The 17,408-nt window shown below is 49.6% G+C and overlaps 1 protein-coding gene across 1 annotated transcript in view; it reads left to right on the top strand.

Annotated features, from left to right (window-relative positions):
* CALB2 (calbindin 2) overlaps nucleotides 1-17,408 on the top strand; it is a 61,298-nt gene that overhangs the window by 24,152 nt on the left and 19,738 nt on the right. Inside the window, exons 2-3 of the mRNA XM_077831170.1 lie at nucleotides 8,164-8,240; nucleotides 13,213-13,302. Of these exons, the coding sequence (XP_077687296.1) occupies nucleotides 8,164-8,240; nucleotides 13,213-13,302 (167 nt within the window). The remainder of the gene's footprint in view (nucleotides 1-8,163; nucleotides 8,241-13,212; nucleotides 13,303-17,408) is intronic.

The raw sequence follows: 17,408 nt of genomic DNA, 5'->3' as shown, positions 1-17,408 counted from the left end.
TCCTCCCAGTCCTTTCACAGGCAGAATTCCCATCACCTTCAGGGTGATTTTTAACTTGAGTAAGGGCTTATCCCATCATGGGAGTGCAGATGCTTTAATGGCGACTCGCAGCAATACTGTCCCAAGAGGCCCTGCCGGGGTTACCCAGTCATGGAGAGGGACGCACACAGAAGGAGTTCTCCATAAGAGCTTCATTCTGGTGCCCTAGCAATGGCTGTACCTGGGTAGCAGCAGAGGCTCTCCGAGATTCCCCACACATCAGCTTCCTCTCTCTGCTGCAGTTTCTTCCAGTGACCCACATGCCAGGGCCTCGTCAGGCATTTTCAAGTTCAATGTTCTGTAGCTAAGCCTCAGCGCCATGACACTGGGAGCAATTCCTCACACAAGAAGCAGAGAAGAAACAGGCCCCAAGAACTACCTTCCCAGTGAACAGGAACTGGTGCAAGAGAGAAGAGCAGCTAATTAGGGTATGTGCATTTCCATTAGACCATTTCATCTGGCAGCAATAGATCATGATTTAATTGGGGATCGGTCCTGCTTTGAGCAGGGGGTTGGACTAGATGACCTGAGGTCCCTTCCAACCCTGATATTCTATGATTCTATGTATCTGACCTGCCTGGGACATTACAGCAAACTGCCCCTGACCCCCACAGCGGCCACATTCATTGCAGTTACAGCACCAAGCACACAGTCAGCCCGTAACCATAAATATACAAGAAATATAAAAGGAAAGGGCCAGCCCTGGAGTGCTTACAGTCTAATGCAGGGGTGAGGGATATGTGTGGCGGGGTTACTCCCTAGCCAGTGCACACCCTCATGGCAAGCCATGCTGCATCCTCCTCCTCAGCTCTAGCATCCCCTGTCCACAGCCTTCTCAGCCTGCACTGGTCTGTCCCATCTCACAGCTCAGCCCTCCAGCCAGGCGGACCTCCCGGCCTTGCTGGCCCAATCTGTGGCTCTGTTAAGACATGCCCACATTATGCCCCTGCCCATATTAGAGAAATCTCCACTGGTGTAACTAACCTGGGCGGTTTACTTTTGTAAATTACCAGGTTAAGCCTGGTTCAGACAGGGCTGGGGTTGGTTAATTTCAGCTGAGCCTCACTTTCTTGCCAGCCTGGATTTGAGCCGACAGGTTAGTGAAAGGGAGAGCCAGGGCATTCGCCTGACCTGTGCTCGGTGCTGCAGGGAACCAAGAAAGTAGATTTTAAAACAAAAATCTGTTAGCTGGACCCCTTCCCAGTCCCCCCCAGCTGGGCAGCTAACCCAGGCCAGCCAGGGGAAGGAGTAAAGGGGAGCCGAAATCAAGCTAACTCCACATTCAGTCCTGTAGTAAGGGCTTCAACCGTGGAGGCACAGTGCCCCCTGCCCCATTGGGGCACATGGCCCTGTCTCATTCCACCCCACCTTCCATCCATGCGGCTCTCCTCACTGGCGAACCTGCCTCCCCAGCCCTGCCCACTTCATTAGCCAGCTTTCCCTGCCTCACAGGCTGTGCTACCTACTACAGAGCAGCAAGAAAGAAGACACGTGGCTAAAAACAAGCCCTGGCTAATCTGCTGCTCTCACCAAAGTGCGCCTGGCTTTAGCAAACTATTTAATTAGCCTCCACAAACTTCTTTTCCTCGCCTGCAGATTATAGTGATCTCAGCCCAAGAATGTGATTCCTTCCAAGGACGTGCTCAACTGAGACATAATGACGTTGGCTTGGTGTGCAACAGAATGTAATAAGAAGAGCATGGAATGGATTTTATTAACATTACTGAGCTGCTTGTCAATGATTTTGTGACTAAACTTGCCTGGGTGCATATACAGATAGATAGATAGATAGATAGATAGATAGATAGATGTTGAATTCTCTGGACATTTTGTTTAGTGACATTTTTGACTCCTTTTGAGTGCTTAAACAGCAACATCTAGCCATTTTTCAAGGTTTGTACAGTGACTTCCTGCTATGCGGAGTTGGCAGCCCTGCCTGGTTTCTTGGCATGATCCCTGACCTGCTGTGTGACCTTGGGCAAAACCCTTCTCCTCTCCAGGCCTCAGTTGCCCGCGACGCGTATCTGTTTAGGCTGTGGGCCAGAGACTGTCTCTCACTGTATGTGCTTAAAGCGCCTAGGACAACTCATAGATTCTAAGGACAGAAGGGACCACTGTGACCTCCCTGCAGAACACGTAGCCCTTCCCTGAACTAACACTTGCTTGAACTGGAGCAGATCTTTTAGAAAAACATCTGGTCTTGATTTTAAAAATTGCCACTGATGGAAAAGCCACCGTAATCCTAATAAATAATAATTACCTATTTCCCGTGTAGCACTTTGCGTTGAACAGCTCAAGGCATGTCACAATCTTTAATGTATTTATCTTCACAACACCTGTGTCAGGCAGGGAAGCATTATTATCCCCATTGCACAGAGAGGCTAAAGGCCTTCCACAAGGTCACGCAGGACACCATGGCTCTCCGGACATTGCTCCAATGGTTAGTTACTTCACTGCTAAATCATACACCTTTGTTACAGTCTGAATTTGTCTAGCTTCAACTTCCAGACATTGTCTCTCTTGGAGAGGAATAAAGACCGAGGTTTTGCCTGGGTTGGAATTAAAAATGAGTGAATCCAGAGGATCGGACATGGTTGCCGTCCAAAAACTTAATACCAGCCCAGGGTTATTGGAATCTTGGCCCAGTTTTAAGAATCTTTTGGCAAACCTGAGTCGAGTTTCAAGTTTGAAACCATAGTAAAGCTTTCTGTAACTCTAGGCTTCAACCCTGGCATCCTACCTTATCTCCCGCCCAACCCTTCCATTCCCAACAAAGAATGATTGTAAGGTAGAGCATCAGGATACACGCTGTTCGACATCACAGGTGGGAGGTTGTATTTAATTTTGTTGTGAGTCTTTCATGAGAGAGATTCCTGAGCCATTTCTGGAAGTTGGATAAATATGAATTAAGGCAGCTTTTTACATCCATAGATGTTCTCTCCATCAGTTGGCAAAGAATTCCAAACGGTGCTTAGGGCTATTTACCCAGGCAGATCTCTGGGGCCGTTCCAGCCTGTGGGCTGGTAACACCCGAGTCAATATTCAGCATTCAGATGAGATGGGAAGGGACAAGTACCTATCATCAGGGCAGGGATGCTGGTCTCAGTGTCCTGGACAAATTCCAGGTTGGGGAATTATATCCTGCCTCCCTAAACTGATCCATGTCTTTATGGCCTCTAGGGTGGACGCTCTACATGGCCACCTTAACTCCATGTGGAAGCTGACGCAGAATGCAGCAGTCAGTTTGCTATGTGGAGTACTTGCCATTATAGAGTCATAGAGTTCCAGGCCAGAAGGGAGCACCAGATCATCCAGTCTGACTCCCTGTATAGCACAGGCCACCTGCACACTGACACAACGAGAGAAATGAGACCCAGGTATTACGGCCCCCAGGAAACCAGACTATGATGTGCCACAGGCAGGGAACAGAAGGCCCCTACGAGGGCAGAGAACTGATTAACTGAGATATGCCCAGATAATCCTGGCAAGTGACCTGCACCCACACACTACAGAGGAAGGTTAAAACCCCCATGGTTACTGCCAATCTGACCCAGGGGAAAACTCTTTCCTGACCCTATATATGGTGATCAGTTAGACCCTTAGCATGTGAGCAAGAACCAACCATCCATGATCAGCAATGGCTGCTTGTTGGTTTCTGAGTGGAGTGCAAGGTGGTGTTGTTGACCTACGAAGTCTGGGATCTCAAAGGCAGGGTGATCTAATGGATGGAGCACTGGACTGGGACTCGGGAGACCTCAGTTCTATCCAGCTCTGCCACTGGCCTGCTGGGTGACCTTAGGCAAGTCATTTCCCTTCTCTGTGCCTCAGTTTCCCCATGCACTGTGAGGATGATTCTAACATCCTTTGTAGAGTGCTTTGGGAGCTACAGCTGGAACGTACTAGATAAGAGCTAGGGATTATTAAGAAGTGAGAGAGGCTCTAGAACTTTGCCACGCTGCTGCCCCCGTTGTGAACGTTGGACATGACCAAGTTGGTTGAAAAGAGGGTGTGTGCTTCTGACAGTGCGTTTTCCATGAGCACCTATTGACTTAGGAATTCCCTCCTCCCTCCCCCCCGTAGAAATTCCCTGTCTGAAATAGTCCCAGCCTGACCCTTGGGGCATGCTGCAGACTCCATCTTTCTGAATGATATTTGGGCGCTGTTGCAGTATGGGAGTCCAGGTTGTGGAGATTTTGGTTATGTTTCCTTCTTCCTGGCTAGTTTCCATGTAGAGGGGCTTGTTGCTGTTTTAATATCCTGGGTTTGTATTTAATGGACTGTAAAATGGCTACAGACTGCCACATGCCACACCTGAAGTGGCTGCATTTTAGTGGTGATCAAAATAATTCCTCTGGTTCTTCAGTCTTTCAAGGCTCTAGGAAAGAGCAATGTCCGTGCAAGGTGCCATGATGCACCGTCAGACGGCATAGGAAAGAGCTTTGAAGACAAGTTGCTGCATATTCAGTGGCTGATTTTCGTTTACTAGTTGTGCATTGACCGACGTCCAATCTCAACATAGAAGCAATGATCTGATCAAGTTGAGGGAGACTCACTTCCCACATTTCCTCTTTTTAACAAAAAAAAACAAAGCCATTTTTGGAGCCTGACTTCTAAGAAGGATCTCAATTGGATCCATCTTTCTTTTTTCCCCTCTCTCCTGCAATTTCAAAAAGGGCTGTAGTTAATGCTCTTAGACTATGTCTACACTATAGCCGGATCCATGCTCCAGTGATTGCCGTACCGGAAGTTGATTTAGTGGGTCTAGTGAAGCCCCACCGAATCGACCGTAGATCGCCGTCCGGTCAACCCAAGTACTCCACCCCAAACGAGAGGGGCAAGTAGTAGATACCGCAGTAAGTCGACCTAAGCGATGTCCACTCCAGCTGTGTTATTCACGTAGTTGGAGTAGCGTAACTTAGGGTAGACATAGCCTCAGATTGGTAAGAAGAGAGAAGTAGGTTGGTTGACTGACAATTTGTGCGGCAAGTCACAGCCCAGACCGAGCACTTGGGGCTGAGCTGTATACCCCTGAAATGAGGGTTTATAATGGAAATGCTGCTACACTATTAACTACAGAGCCTGGGTTGGAACAAAGCTACATAGGCCCCAGATCGACCCAATGTAAGAGAGCCCTGAGCCTTTGTTCCAGACCTGACTTTTGTTTTGTGCTCTTGGAGACCAGGAGAGAGAGGGGATTCTTTCAAACATGGTGAGGAGGTTCCAAATCTACTGGGTTCCGTCATACATTGACACTTATCACGTCACACATCAGCCCTAGCATGTGCTTCTCTAAGCCAGCCAGCCACCTGTCTGCTCGATACGAGGGGATGGATGGTTCAGCCGTTAGAGCAGTAGCATAGTACATAGGAGACCTACTGCTGTGCCACAGACTTCCCATGTGACCTTGTGCAAGTCACTTAGCTCCATTTGTAAAATGAGATAATAGCACTTCCCTATGTCCCAGAGTGTTATGTGGATAAATATGGTAATAGACAGTGAGGTGCTCAGACACTACGGTATTGGGGGCCATATAAGTATGGCTAGCCCACTGCTGCATGTTACAACAGCCCACAGGCCTGCTTAGGGCTATAGATCTGAACTTCTGGAAAGGCTTTGAGTCACCTTGCTGCTGTAGCTGGCCCAGACAGGCTAACCTGGGAGGCTGACAGGCTAGGTCTTGCTATGCAGGATGGCACCTAGTAAATCTCTGTATGAGATCTTGCCAGTTGTTGACGTGGTGTGGCAGGGTCTCCGAGGCGCATCCTGGACTGTGAACTCCCTGAGTCCTCCAAAGCCACCACCCTGGGCTGTCTCTCACACCGTGATACTAACAGGCCCTGCACTCACACAGCCGTCCACTGGCAGGGACACACCCAACTGAGCTGCATGAATGGTCTCGCAGCCACTCATGACCCCACAATGGGGAGGCTCCAGCCAATCCCCCCTCGCCAGCTCCCCAGTCTTGCACCCCAGAACTGTACTAGTTTGCACTGGTCAGGAGCCTGGCCAGTGTAAGTTCATTACCTAGTTCCCCACTTCGTCAAAGGAAAGTGGGCCGGTGTCAGCCTTTGTAACATGAGCAGATTTCCCAACATTAAAAGTAAATTTATTAACAACAGAGAGAGAATTGACGTGATTGTAAGTGGTAGGCATAAAGATCAGAGATAGTTAAGAAAATAAAGAAGAAAATAAAAAGGTAACACGCATTCTAAATCCTAAACATTTAGTCTAAGCAAGAGTTGAACGAAACAGCTTTTCTCACCCTGACGGAGGGTACAAGCAGGTTACAGTTTCGTAATACACAAGCTGGGAACCCCCAGCCTGGGACCAAACTCCCCCAGGTCAAAGTCTTTGTCCTCCAGACCTTCTTCCGGGTGTTGAGTTGGGTGGGGGCGGGGAAGAGGCTCTCTTTTTATACCTTCTTCCAGCTGCCAAAAAGGTCCTCGCTGTGACATGCGGGTCAGGCAGTCTCCATTGCTCAAGCAGTCTCCATTGTGTACGTGCCTTCTCTGAGAAGCCTCTGGAAGAGTGGATTGTGCGTTGATGAGCCATTAACGACCAGCTGGCTATTGATGGCTACTCCTTTGTTGTAACGGAAAGGCTGGCTGTGGGTGTTCCCAACCTCACACCACATTTCAGTATCACATATAGCAATACCTCAGAGCTTTGCACACAGTGGTAGCATACATAATCCAACAGGATATTCTTGTTCAACAAATCAAGACTTACAAAATGAGACCTCACAAGGCATCCTTTGTACAAACACGACATATTCATATCATGGTGGTGAACTGAAACCCGGGACTAGAGGAACCTTGCTGTCCCTTCTAACCCTGCAGTTAGATGCAAAAGTGTGACACCCCATATGCTGTGTGCTGGGCAGGGGGATGGGGTGTGGCAGGGCTTTAGCTGTCACTGGGGTGTGATGGGCAGGAGGGGATGGGATGAGACAGGGTGAGGGTTACACTGAGGCATGTGTTGGAGCAAAGTGTTGCCTGGAGGTGCACCAGATGCGATGCTTTCAGTTAGCAGAGGCTGTGTCTATCAGTCTGCTTTCGGCCCAGCCCATCCGAGTTCTGCCTGTCTTCCAATCATGAGGCAAGAGCCTGGCTACAACAGCCTCACACTTCAGACCTGGATCTAAAATGTTGTGCCGGGGGCCCATATCCAGTTCTCTCCTGATGCTATAAGCAAGCCCCGGCCCTTTGGCCCAAGTTCTGGGCCTATTTTGGAAGGCTTGAGCACCAGTAACGCCAGTCTGCCCTCGCAGGAGTGAATAATGCCAGAGGGAAATCCAGAGAACAGACACTGCCTGAATCTGTGCTGCTCTCTCCTGAGCCTGCTCCCTGCCTCTGCTGAGTTACTGACGCCCAAACTGAGCTTAAGGGAGAGTAGCTGAAGAGCCTCCCTCCTGCCTCTGCTCAGGGGTCAGGGAAGTGTGGCAAGGGAACTCCATAGACACACAGAGCTCCTCCCGTTCGACGGACTGGGGATGGATAATAAGGCAATCTGGGACCACAGGCACACTATGGTACCAGGCCCTCCATGGCTGTATCCCCAGAACCCTGTGCCCTGGCCCAGCCCCGGCTGGGAGTGGAGGTGGCAGGGGGGCCTCCACTCCCAGAGAGGCAAGAGAAGCGGTATGGAGCCCCGTTGTCTCCACCAAGAGCAGCGGGGTAGGCTGTGGGGGCATTCCGGACATACTTCAGCAGCCCGGTGAAACTAGTTAGATATGTGGGCTAGGCCAGCTGCATTCTATTCCTCCTGTTACATCCAGTCCTCTGCCAAATCGGGTTTGGTGGGTTGCCCTGGAGCAAAAGGTCTTGGAGATAGCCCCCTTTTGAGAAACAAGGGGCAGTTTCCCCACTCCAAGCAATTGTCGTAGACTCTCTGCAGACTCAGGCAGACATCACTGCGTTGGTTACACTTGGGCCATGTTTTCAAGCTTTTTTTTCCAACCACAAAGGCTAGAAATTCATTTTGTTTTTTTTTCTGAATGTTTAAATTCTGGTGTAATCACATGACTCCAGGAGCTGGGCCTCTCCACACAGGCCTTAATCCGGCACTGCCTTATGCCCATCACTGGCTCAACCACTTTTAACCATATGTTTGTTTTCCTTGCAGGAAATGGCTACATTGAAGGCAAGGAGCTGGAAAACTTCTTCCAGGAGCTGGAAAGTGCTAGGAAGGGTGCTGGAGTGGTAAGAAAAATACATTTCCTTTCCTCTTCCTGCTGTTCTTCCTCCTCTTCTTTGTTCCCTCCTTTCCTGTTCTTCTCCTGACCTGAGTCTCCTGCACAGCTCAGTGTTGCCTCATTCCCTATGAGGGTTGCAACGAAGAGCCGTTCTCAGGGAGCTGGAATCTCTGCCCATCACCTGCAAGTTTTAGGGGCCATGCCCAGTAGTGACAAGCAAATTTCAAAAGGACTCAGGGGCTTGGGTCTGACCTGAGATTGGCGTGGGGTCCCAATCCTGGCTCCAAACAGCTCTGGACGTTGGAAAAGTCTGGTTCTGAACTCCGTATCTCAGGCCTACTTCTAGGGTACCTAAAATCCCAGTGTGGGTGCCAAGCTAAACCTCTTGATGATGATTGGTCCTGACTCTTCAAAGTCAGCAGGATTTGGCTAGGAATCAATATGTGCCTTACCAATTTATACTTGGGCAAGTATTTCCATGTAATGAGAAGTTAGGGTATTTCCCCCATATGTTCACATTATTACACAGTTGGGTTTAAAAAAATTATGGCCTCTCTGTAAACACTGGAAACATCTGCTGCAAATATGCGTTTGTAGGCTGCACTATCTGTGTTGCCAACTCCCGTGACTTTATTGTGTCTTGCAATATTTGATGTTTTACCTAAAGCCCCAGCTACTGGAGTCGAGTGATTACATGAGAATCTGTTGCAGCCCCAGTGCCCCAGCTACAAGAAGGGGTTGTGTGTGACAGGTTCTGTAGGTGGTGTACTCCCCTTTGCGTCACTTTTGACCCTGCTGGCCCAGCATAGAGCTAGAGGTGCAGTGCTGCAAGGAGCAGGGTGGTCGCTCACTCTTCTGCGTCACCACTGATGTTAAGGCCCCAGCAGCTCGCAGGGCCATATTGCAGTTGGCATTGGAAATTCAGGTCATGGCTACTTGTGGTTAGTAAAGAACAGTTTTAAAATGGTCAATACGAATACGTTTCTAGCCCTCAGGCTTTGCAAAGAGCAGCTTGAGAATGTGACACGAGGACAACCTTAAGGTTCCAATATCAGCAGGCAAATAAAAATCACCCCCAATGGGTTATTTTTTCCAAAAACTCGTGATTTCTAAGCCAGTCTCCTGATTTTGGGGGGGGCTGACTTGTGATTTTTAAGCATCTGGGGTGGGTTCAGGCGCCAGTCTTCGCTGGCTAAGGACCAGGCTGAAATCCATTCACGCCTCAGTCAGCTGAGAGAGCCGCTGCTGAGTAACTCAGGGTATTTGCCATTTTCAGACCCTAGCTACCAGCTCTGCAGTGTGAGTCCAGTCTCTGCTAGTCCAAACTGGACCCTGAAGCCACTTGTCCCGCGTGACAGCACAGAGCCCTGCCACCGAGCCAGCTCTTATCTCCTTCCTTATGAAACTTTTATTCTAGCCCTAACATCCACAGATGGGTTTTGGGAGGGGGTGTGTGGAAGGGGTGATCCCTAAAGAGCCTCATTTATTCCTCTCATTTTCTGCTCCCCTCCTCCCCAGTATCACCCTCGTATTCTGGGTCATGGTGCCGTCTCTCTGGCCAAGGCAAGCCAGAGACGAGCTTTCCCTACAACTCAGCCCCCTTTCTCACACCAGTGTGAGACTGAACTAGGCTTGCCCGCTGCCATGTGATCATCAGGCTGGCATAGGTGGCACTGAGCCTGGCAGCCTGCTGGCAGATGTCTGTGCAATATTCATGGGAGCATATGCAAGGCTGCAGATGGAACTGACAGCATAAATTATGGAATCACTGCAAACACGATCTCCACTTCTTCCAAACAGCCTTGGAGAGCAGGGCCCCACTGCCTCGGAGGGGCTGTGGCATAACCAGACTGCTGCTTTGACTGTTCTTTCCTTCTGGGGCTGTGCTCCCTTTACAGGGGGTTGGATGTAAGCGCTGAGAGGGCAGCAAACTAGCTCCACTTTGTGCTGCTGTCCCCTCCACACACAGTTTGGGGTCCCCATCAGCCAAGGTTTGCTCACTCAGGCCAAGCCATTTGACATGGCGTGAGCACGGACACCTATGTGCCTGTTCCTTAGCGGATCCATTGCTCATCATCCCCTGCTGACCAAACACTGCTCAGCCCCAATCACTACACTGCCCCCTGCCGGCCAATCAAAACCCCTTGCCTAACCAAGGCCTCCTTGGGTTTAGCCCAGGTGGCCTTTCCTACTGCTTTGGCTGTGCAAAGGCCCGAAGGTAAGAAGGCATGGCAAGCCCATGCTGCTTTAAAGAGGGACCCACCCATCCGATTATTCGCATACGGAAGAACTGGCCCCAAACAAAAGTCAATACAATTTTAATAGCACCTGGCATTTGAGGATCTCCAGCCACTGTGTGTATGGAGATTAATTAAGCTGTACAGCGATCCTAAGAGAGAAATAGGATTAGCCCCATTTTTAACAATAGGGAAAATGAGGCACAAGGAAGGTGAAGAGACTTGGTTAAGGCCACCGAGCAAGTCAGTGGCTGAATCAGGAACAGTATTCAGGAGCACTAGCACCTAGTTCCCGCTCCTCTAACCACTGGACTGCACTTCCTCTGCTGAGCAGTTTTTTAGCATCTAATTTGGTCTCTTCTAATGGCTGAGACACTCTAGCAACAAAAAGAAAAGGAGGACTTGTGGCACCTTAGAGACTAACCAATTTATTTGAGCATAAGCTTTCATGAGCTACAGCTCACTTTAGTCTCTAAGGTGCCACAAGTACTCCTTTTATTTTTGCGAATACAGACTAACACGGCTGTTACTCTGAAATCTAGCAACAAAGCCTCATAACTCGTGATCTTTTCTCTTGTTTTCAGAGAGTAAATGACAAGCCAACTAAGGAAGAGGGTTCTGAAAAGAGGGTGACCATTAAACTTCAATCTGCTGCTTGGGGAAAGGCTGGGTTATTGTTTTCCAGCTCCTATGACTTGCAATCTGAGTAGAGCTGGATGTGGGTAGTTTGATTGTCTTTCTCCCCTGGTACACACAATATTCTGCTTGCCCATGTCATAAGTGTCTCCAGTATCTAGCCCTCCAGGCTTGGTCTCGGCCCCAAGGTGATGTTTGTTTAGGAAAGTTTCTGCAAAATCTACTTTGCCATTTCTGAGTCATTAACAACATTGCCAACCCCGCAAAAATCACAGGCCAGCGCCCCCCTGCCCAATCACAAAAATAATAGATCTGGGGTCTTTATATTTGTCGTTGGAGCCTTTAGGGGCGTCACATTTTCCAGCTTTTCTCCACACACCCAAGGGCTCAAATCCTACTTTTTTTTAAATGCAAGCTGCAATTCTCCTATTATCACATGACTCCAGGAGCTGGGGCTTGAAGAGAAAACACCAAACAGTGTGAGCCTCACAATAAATCACAAGAGTTGGCAATGTTGAGTTAACGTTGGAGTCAACAGGAGCTTTAGACAGAGTCGCCTTAGCAAAAGTTATATTAATAAAACCTGACCCTGCAACCTCTCCCAGCCCAGAGGATCCCCAATGCCATTAAAAGGACTGCTCTGGGTAGTGAGTGTTACGCTCACTAGTAAGGGTTTGCAGCCTTTACAGAGTAATCTGTAAAGCTGGCTGTCATAACCATACAGCTAAGGGTAGCCTAGAATTCCTCCTTACCTGTGAGGAGTGAAGTAGTTCAAATAACCTGGTTGGCACCTGACAAAAAGGACCAATGGGGAAAGAAGATACTTTCAAATCTTGGGGGGAAGGCTTTTGTTTTTTGTGTGTTCTCTTGGGAAGCAGAGAAACATCAGGTCAGAAAACTCCTTCTCCTATAAACCATCCTAAAAGTCCCTCATACTACAAAAATTGTAAGTAAAAGCCAGGCAAGGTGTGTTAGATTATCTTTTGTTTTTTGCTTGTGAATTTTTCCTTTGCTGGAGGGAGGTTTATTCCTGTTTTTCGTAACTTTGAAACTAAGCCAAGAGGAAGTTCTGCTGTGTTTTTGAATCTTTTGTTACCCTGTAAAGTTATTTTCCATCCTGATTTTACAGAGGTGATTTTTATTTTTAAATAAAATCCTTCTTTTAAGAACCTGACTGATTTCTCTATTGTCCTAAGACCCAGGGGTTTGGGTCTGTGATCACTTTTTAACCAATTGGTTGGGATATTATTCTCAAGCCTCCCCAGGGAAGGGGATGAAGGGGTTTGGGGGGATATTTTGGGGGAATAGGAACTCCAAGTAGTCCTTTCCCTGATTCTTTGTTAAATCACTTGGTGGTAGCAGCGTACTGTCCAAGGGCAAAGAATTTGTGCCTTGGGAAAGTTTTAACCTAAACTGGTAGAAATAAGCTTAGGGGGTCTTTCATCCAGGTCCCCATATCTGAACTGCCTAGAGTTCAGAGTGGGGAGGGAACCCTGACACTGGCATTAGCTGGCCAGGGATACATGGGCAGCTCCCTTTCCTGGTTTGATGTGAGGCTGGGTTGTTACTCACCTCAAACTCATTGAGATTAGTGTTCCCTGCAAGCTGCCAGTCTGCTCTCTTGGATTAGATGGGAGCACTCTTGGGGTTAAGGCACTGACCTCAGTGCAGCAAATCTGATTCAGATCCTAGCTCTGCCCTTGCTGCCCTGAGTCTCCCTCAATCTCACTGAGCCTCAGCTTCTTAGCCGGGAATGAGACTAATTCTTCTTGTCTAGTTACATTGTAAACTCTTCCAGGCAGGGTCTGTCTGTGTGTGTGTGTACAGTGCCTAGAGCAATGGGGCACATAGGCACAATTGTAATAATCATTTAACCCAAATGCGTTGAGGTAGGATATTCCGTTGGCTCTCCTGCCTTGGGCTAAGAGAGAAAGGGACTCCTTGCTGATGTACTGGCTTGTTCGACGTCCAAGCAGTGTCCTTCCCATTTGCTGTTCTCTCTCATCATTTCATGGCTCGAAGCCAACGCACTGACCAGACACAGTGCGGGAGGCACAGAGGCCCTGCTGGAGTGCAAGAGGGACAACCTTCTCGCTTTGTTCACAGGACTCTAAGAATGGCAACTTTGCAGAGAAGATGAAGGAGTTCATGCAGAAGTATGACAAGAATGCAGATGGCAGAATTGAAATGGCCGAGGTGAGTGGTGCTCGGGCCAGCATCGCACCCGCAAGCTGCTCTCATCAATACTACTATGCTCAGGGGGAAATCCTGGCCCCACTGAAGTCAGTGAGAGACTTGTCATTGGCTTCATTGGGACCAGGATGTCCCACCGATGCTGGGGGATTAGATCCTAGCATGGACACATGGATCCTCTTGCACTCCAGAGGTGGGGAGTGTGAATCTTGCCACATGTTGCATTAGGCTGCCTTGTCAAAGCAGCCTCAGGGAGTCAGGTGTCCAGATCCCATTGGATTTCCGTGAGATCTGAGCACCTGATTCCCTTAGGCACCTTTGAAAATGCAGCTCCCCGCCCCACCCCAGCTCACCTCTGCCTCCTCCCATGAGCACGCCTTCTCTGCTTCTCCTCCCAGCACTTGCCACCACAAAACAGCTGTTTCACGGCATAACAGGCTGTGGGAGGGAGCGAGGAGTAGCGGGAACGTGGCGTGCTCAGGGGAGGAGGCACGGAAGAGGTGGGGATTTGGGGAAGGAGTCCAATAGGGGCAGGGAGGGGGCGGAGTTGGGGTGGGGACTTTGGGGAAGGGGTTAGAATGGGGGAAGGGCAGAGGTGGAGTTGGGGTGAGGGCAGGGGAGCATGAGCACCCACTGGCACCAGGAGAAGTTGGTACCTATGCAACAGGGACAAGTGCAGAGTCCTCAACTTAGGACAGAAGAATCCCATGCACGCTACAGACTAGGGACCGAGTGGCTAGGCAGCAGTTCTGCAGAAAAGGACCTAGGGGTTATGGTGGACAAGAAGCTGGATATGAGTCAACAGTGTGTCATTGTTGCCAAGAAGGCCAATGGCATTTTGGGATGTATAAGTAGGGGCATTGCCAGCAGATCGAGGGACGTGATCATTCCCCTCTATTCGACATTGGTGAGGCCTCATCTGGAGTACTGTGTCCAGTTTTGGGCCCCATGCTACAAGAAGGATGTGGAAAAACTGGGAAGAGTCCAGCGGAAGGCAACAGAAATTATTAGGGGGCTGGAACACATGATTTATGAGGAGAGGCTGAGGGAACTGGGATTGTTTAGTCTGCAGAAGAGAAGAATGAGAGGGGATTGGATAGCTGCTTTCAACTACCTGAAAGGGGGTTCCAAAGAGGATGGATCTAGACTGTTCTCAGTGGTACTAGATGGCAGAACAAGGAGTAATGGTCTCAAGTAGCAGTGGGGGAGGTTTAGGTTGGATATTAGGTAAAACGTTTTCACTAGGAGGGTGGTGAAGCACTGGAATGGGTTACCTAGGGAGGTGGTGGAATCTCTTTCATTAGAGGTTTTTAAGATCAGTCTTGACAAAGCCCTGGCTGGGATGATTTAGTTGGGGATCGGTCCTGCTTTTGAGCAGGGGGTGGGACTAGATGACCTCCTGAGGTCCCTTCCAACCCTAATATTCTATGATTCTATGAATCCAATAGCCATGGGAGAAACATCTTCTGAACCCCTGGCAACTAATGTGGCTGCCTTTTGTCCTGATGCATGAGTGGATGCTCATTATGGATTGTTATCCCAGCTAGTGTAACAGCTGCTGATGTTCTCACTATTCATATACATGTTTAAGTCCTCCTTCTATCCCACTAACATATTGTGGCAGGGAGTTCCACTGGCTAACTATGCATTGCATAAAACAGAATTTCCCTGTAGAAGTTGTTGAACAGCTGTAGAAGTTGTTGATTTACATTTCATTGTCTGCCCCTTTGCTCCCAAGTTATGAGATTGGATAAATGGGAACCCTCCTCTCTCCCAGTAATTATTTTATATTCCCCCTCATTCGTCTCCTCTCTAAAGAAAAGCATCTTAATCTTTTTAATTTATCTTCATATAGTCTCTATAGGCTTCTAATCATTTCTGCTGCCTTTTCCTGGACCATTTCTATTTCTGCTCTATCAGAGTGACAAGAACTGAACCCAGGAGGCCTGGTTCTCACTGCTGCAGGAAATTATTAAATCCAAGAGCTTAGTGGGATGTAGAAAAGGATTAGACATTGATAGGAACAATAAAAATGGCGTAGCTAGAATAAGGTTTGAGAAGGGCTATAAACTCTTACATCAACTGTCAGGTCAAAGATGAAGCTGATCTTTCAGGGCCAGTGGTATAAACTCATACCTGGGATGAGGTATCAGAGTTGTATCTATTTTGCATGATTGTTGAAATATGAGAGAGAACTGTGTGGCATATTTTTTAATGAGGCAGTAGTCCCAGACTACGGTCTGCAGAGCTCTTCATGGTGACAAGTGGGGAGTTGGCTGGTCCCGCGGATTTGGCTTCTCCGTGTTTCCAGCTGCTGCGCTGCATTAAAATAAGATAGAAATACCTGGGCAGGCAATATCAGTGCTGAGTGTAAGTGTGATCTGCACTCTGGGTAGTAAGGAATCGCAATCTGTTGCCCTCTAGTGGCTGAGCTACATAATAGCAGGCTCTTACACTGATCATCATAATCCCCATTTGACAGATGGGGAAACAGAGGCACAACACAGCAAAGTGTTGCACAACGCAGCCATTCACGTATCCGGGCAGAGTTCCTCTGGGCGGCGTCCACCAACTCCCTTGACACCTTCGAGGAGCGGTGGGCGCTGTCCAAGGTTCTCTGCTCGGTGACCCCATCCGGTTCCCTCCGCCTGACCCTTTGATTGAGGGGAAGAGCAAGAGACCCCAACCCCAGCCGTTACCGCTGTGGATACCATCATCATTGTCACCTAGGAGGGGTCCTATAACACGTGGGTGTACTCCTCCCCACCCCAAACCGCCCACCCCGCAGCTGTGCCCATCTTGTCGGGCACTCTCAGGAGAGGAATAATCGGTGACACTGGGCATGGCACTAGGTAACTCGAGGGGGTGGAAGACCACGAGTGTCGAGGAAGCAACCCCGCTCTGGGCCCAGGCTAGCCTGAACACTTCTCCCTCCTGAAGGCTGCTGTGTTATATCTTCTGCTTGCTCTTGTTTTGTTGCATAGTTTTGCTTTATCCTCTTTGGTGATTCTTTGTAAGTGTTTCACAAATAAAATTCTTTTCTGCTTCAACAAAAAAAAAAATACCTCTCCTGTAGCCCTCTGGCCTGGAGGGAGAGGGCTGCTTCTGCTCGGCCCTGGGCTCTCTCTGCTGCTACTGCTCCAGCTGCTTCCCTGGCTGGGCCAGATACCATCCCCCTTCTCTGCTACCTGGTTGCTGGCCGGCTGCAGGACCCCCCACCTTGGGTGCTGCTACTGCTCCAACTGCAACCCCTTGGGGGGGGCCTGCTCCCCAGAAAGGGGGCGTGAGGGACCCCAGCCCCAGCTGTTGCTGTTGTGGACACCACCACCACCACCACCTGAGGGGTCCTTTCTGCCTGCCTGGACCATCACCTGGAGTTCCTGGAGCTGCTGCTGCGGAGTCTGCTGCCTGGAGCTGCTGAAGCCCCGAGGAGGAGAAGAAGAGGACCATCTACCAGTGGGGGAGCATCTGGAGACTTTGCAGACCACCGTGGAGGGGGCCTTTGGAACTGAGAAACTTTCGAACTGTGCTCTTGTGGTGGGGGTCTTGGCTGTGTTTGCAGGGACACAGGGAGTGTGTGGCGTGGAGCTGCCCCCCGATCCATCTGTGTCCCCCCCAACCCCCACCACTACCACCACCGCTGCCCCCTCCACCTCCCCCACGGGCTGTTTACCATCTGCCTCAGCTCCTGCCTCTGGACTCAGCTGCTTGCTTGGCTTGCCACACCCCGATTCCACCCTTTGGGCCAGAAGCAGCAGCCAGCCAAACTGACTCTGTGCTAGTGCACATGGGCGCACGTGCCTCCCCCCCACGGACTGCCCACCGCAAAGCTTTTCCCCTTGCCACCTGCCCCATTTGCCCCTTGCAGCTTTTGCTTCCCTTTAGCCCCAGCCCCCCTTACTAGCTTCAGTTTGTTTGCCTGCCCCGCCCGTTTTCCCTCCTCAGCCTTTGTTTGTTTGCCCCGCCCCAGCCTCTGGAGCTAGCCCCTTGGTTTCCCTGCCCTAACTCCAGCCTGCTCAGCCCCTTGCTCCGTGCGCCCATGCCCCCTCCCATGCACTTGTGCCACTCCCCATTTTAGTTTAAACCCTCTTCACTGCACCCCCAATGCT

Source organism: Eretmochelys imbricata, chromosome 12 (assembly GCF_965152235.1).
Source record: "Eretmochelys imbricata isolate rEreImb1 chromosome 12, rEreImb1.hap1, whole genome shotgun sequence".
Taxonomy (NCBI): Eukaryota; Metazoa; Chordata; order Testudines; family Cheloniidae; genus Eretmochelys; species Eretmochelys imbricata.
The sequence above is the reverse complement of the archived record's forward strand: the minus strand, read 5'-3'. Positions and strand labels throughout refer to the sequence as shown.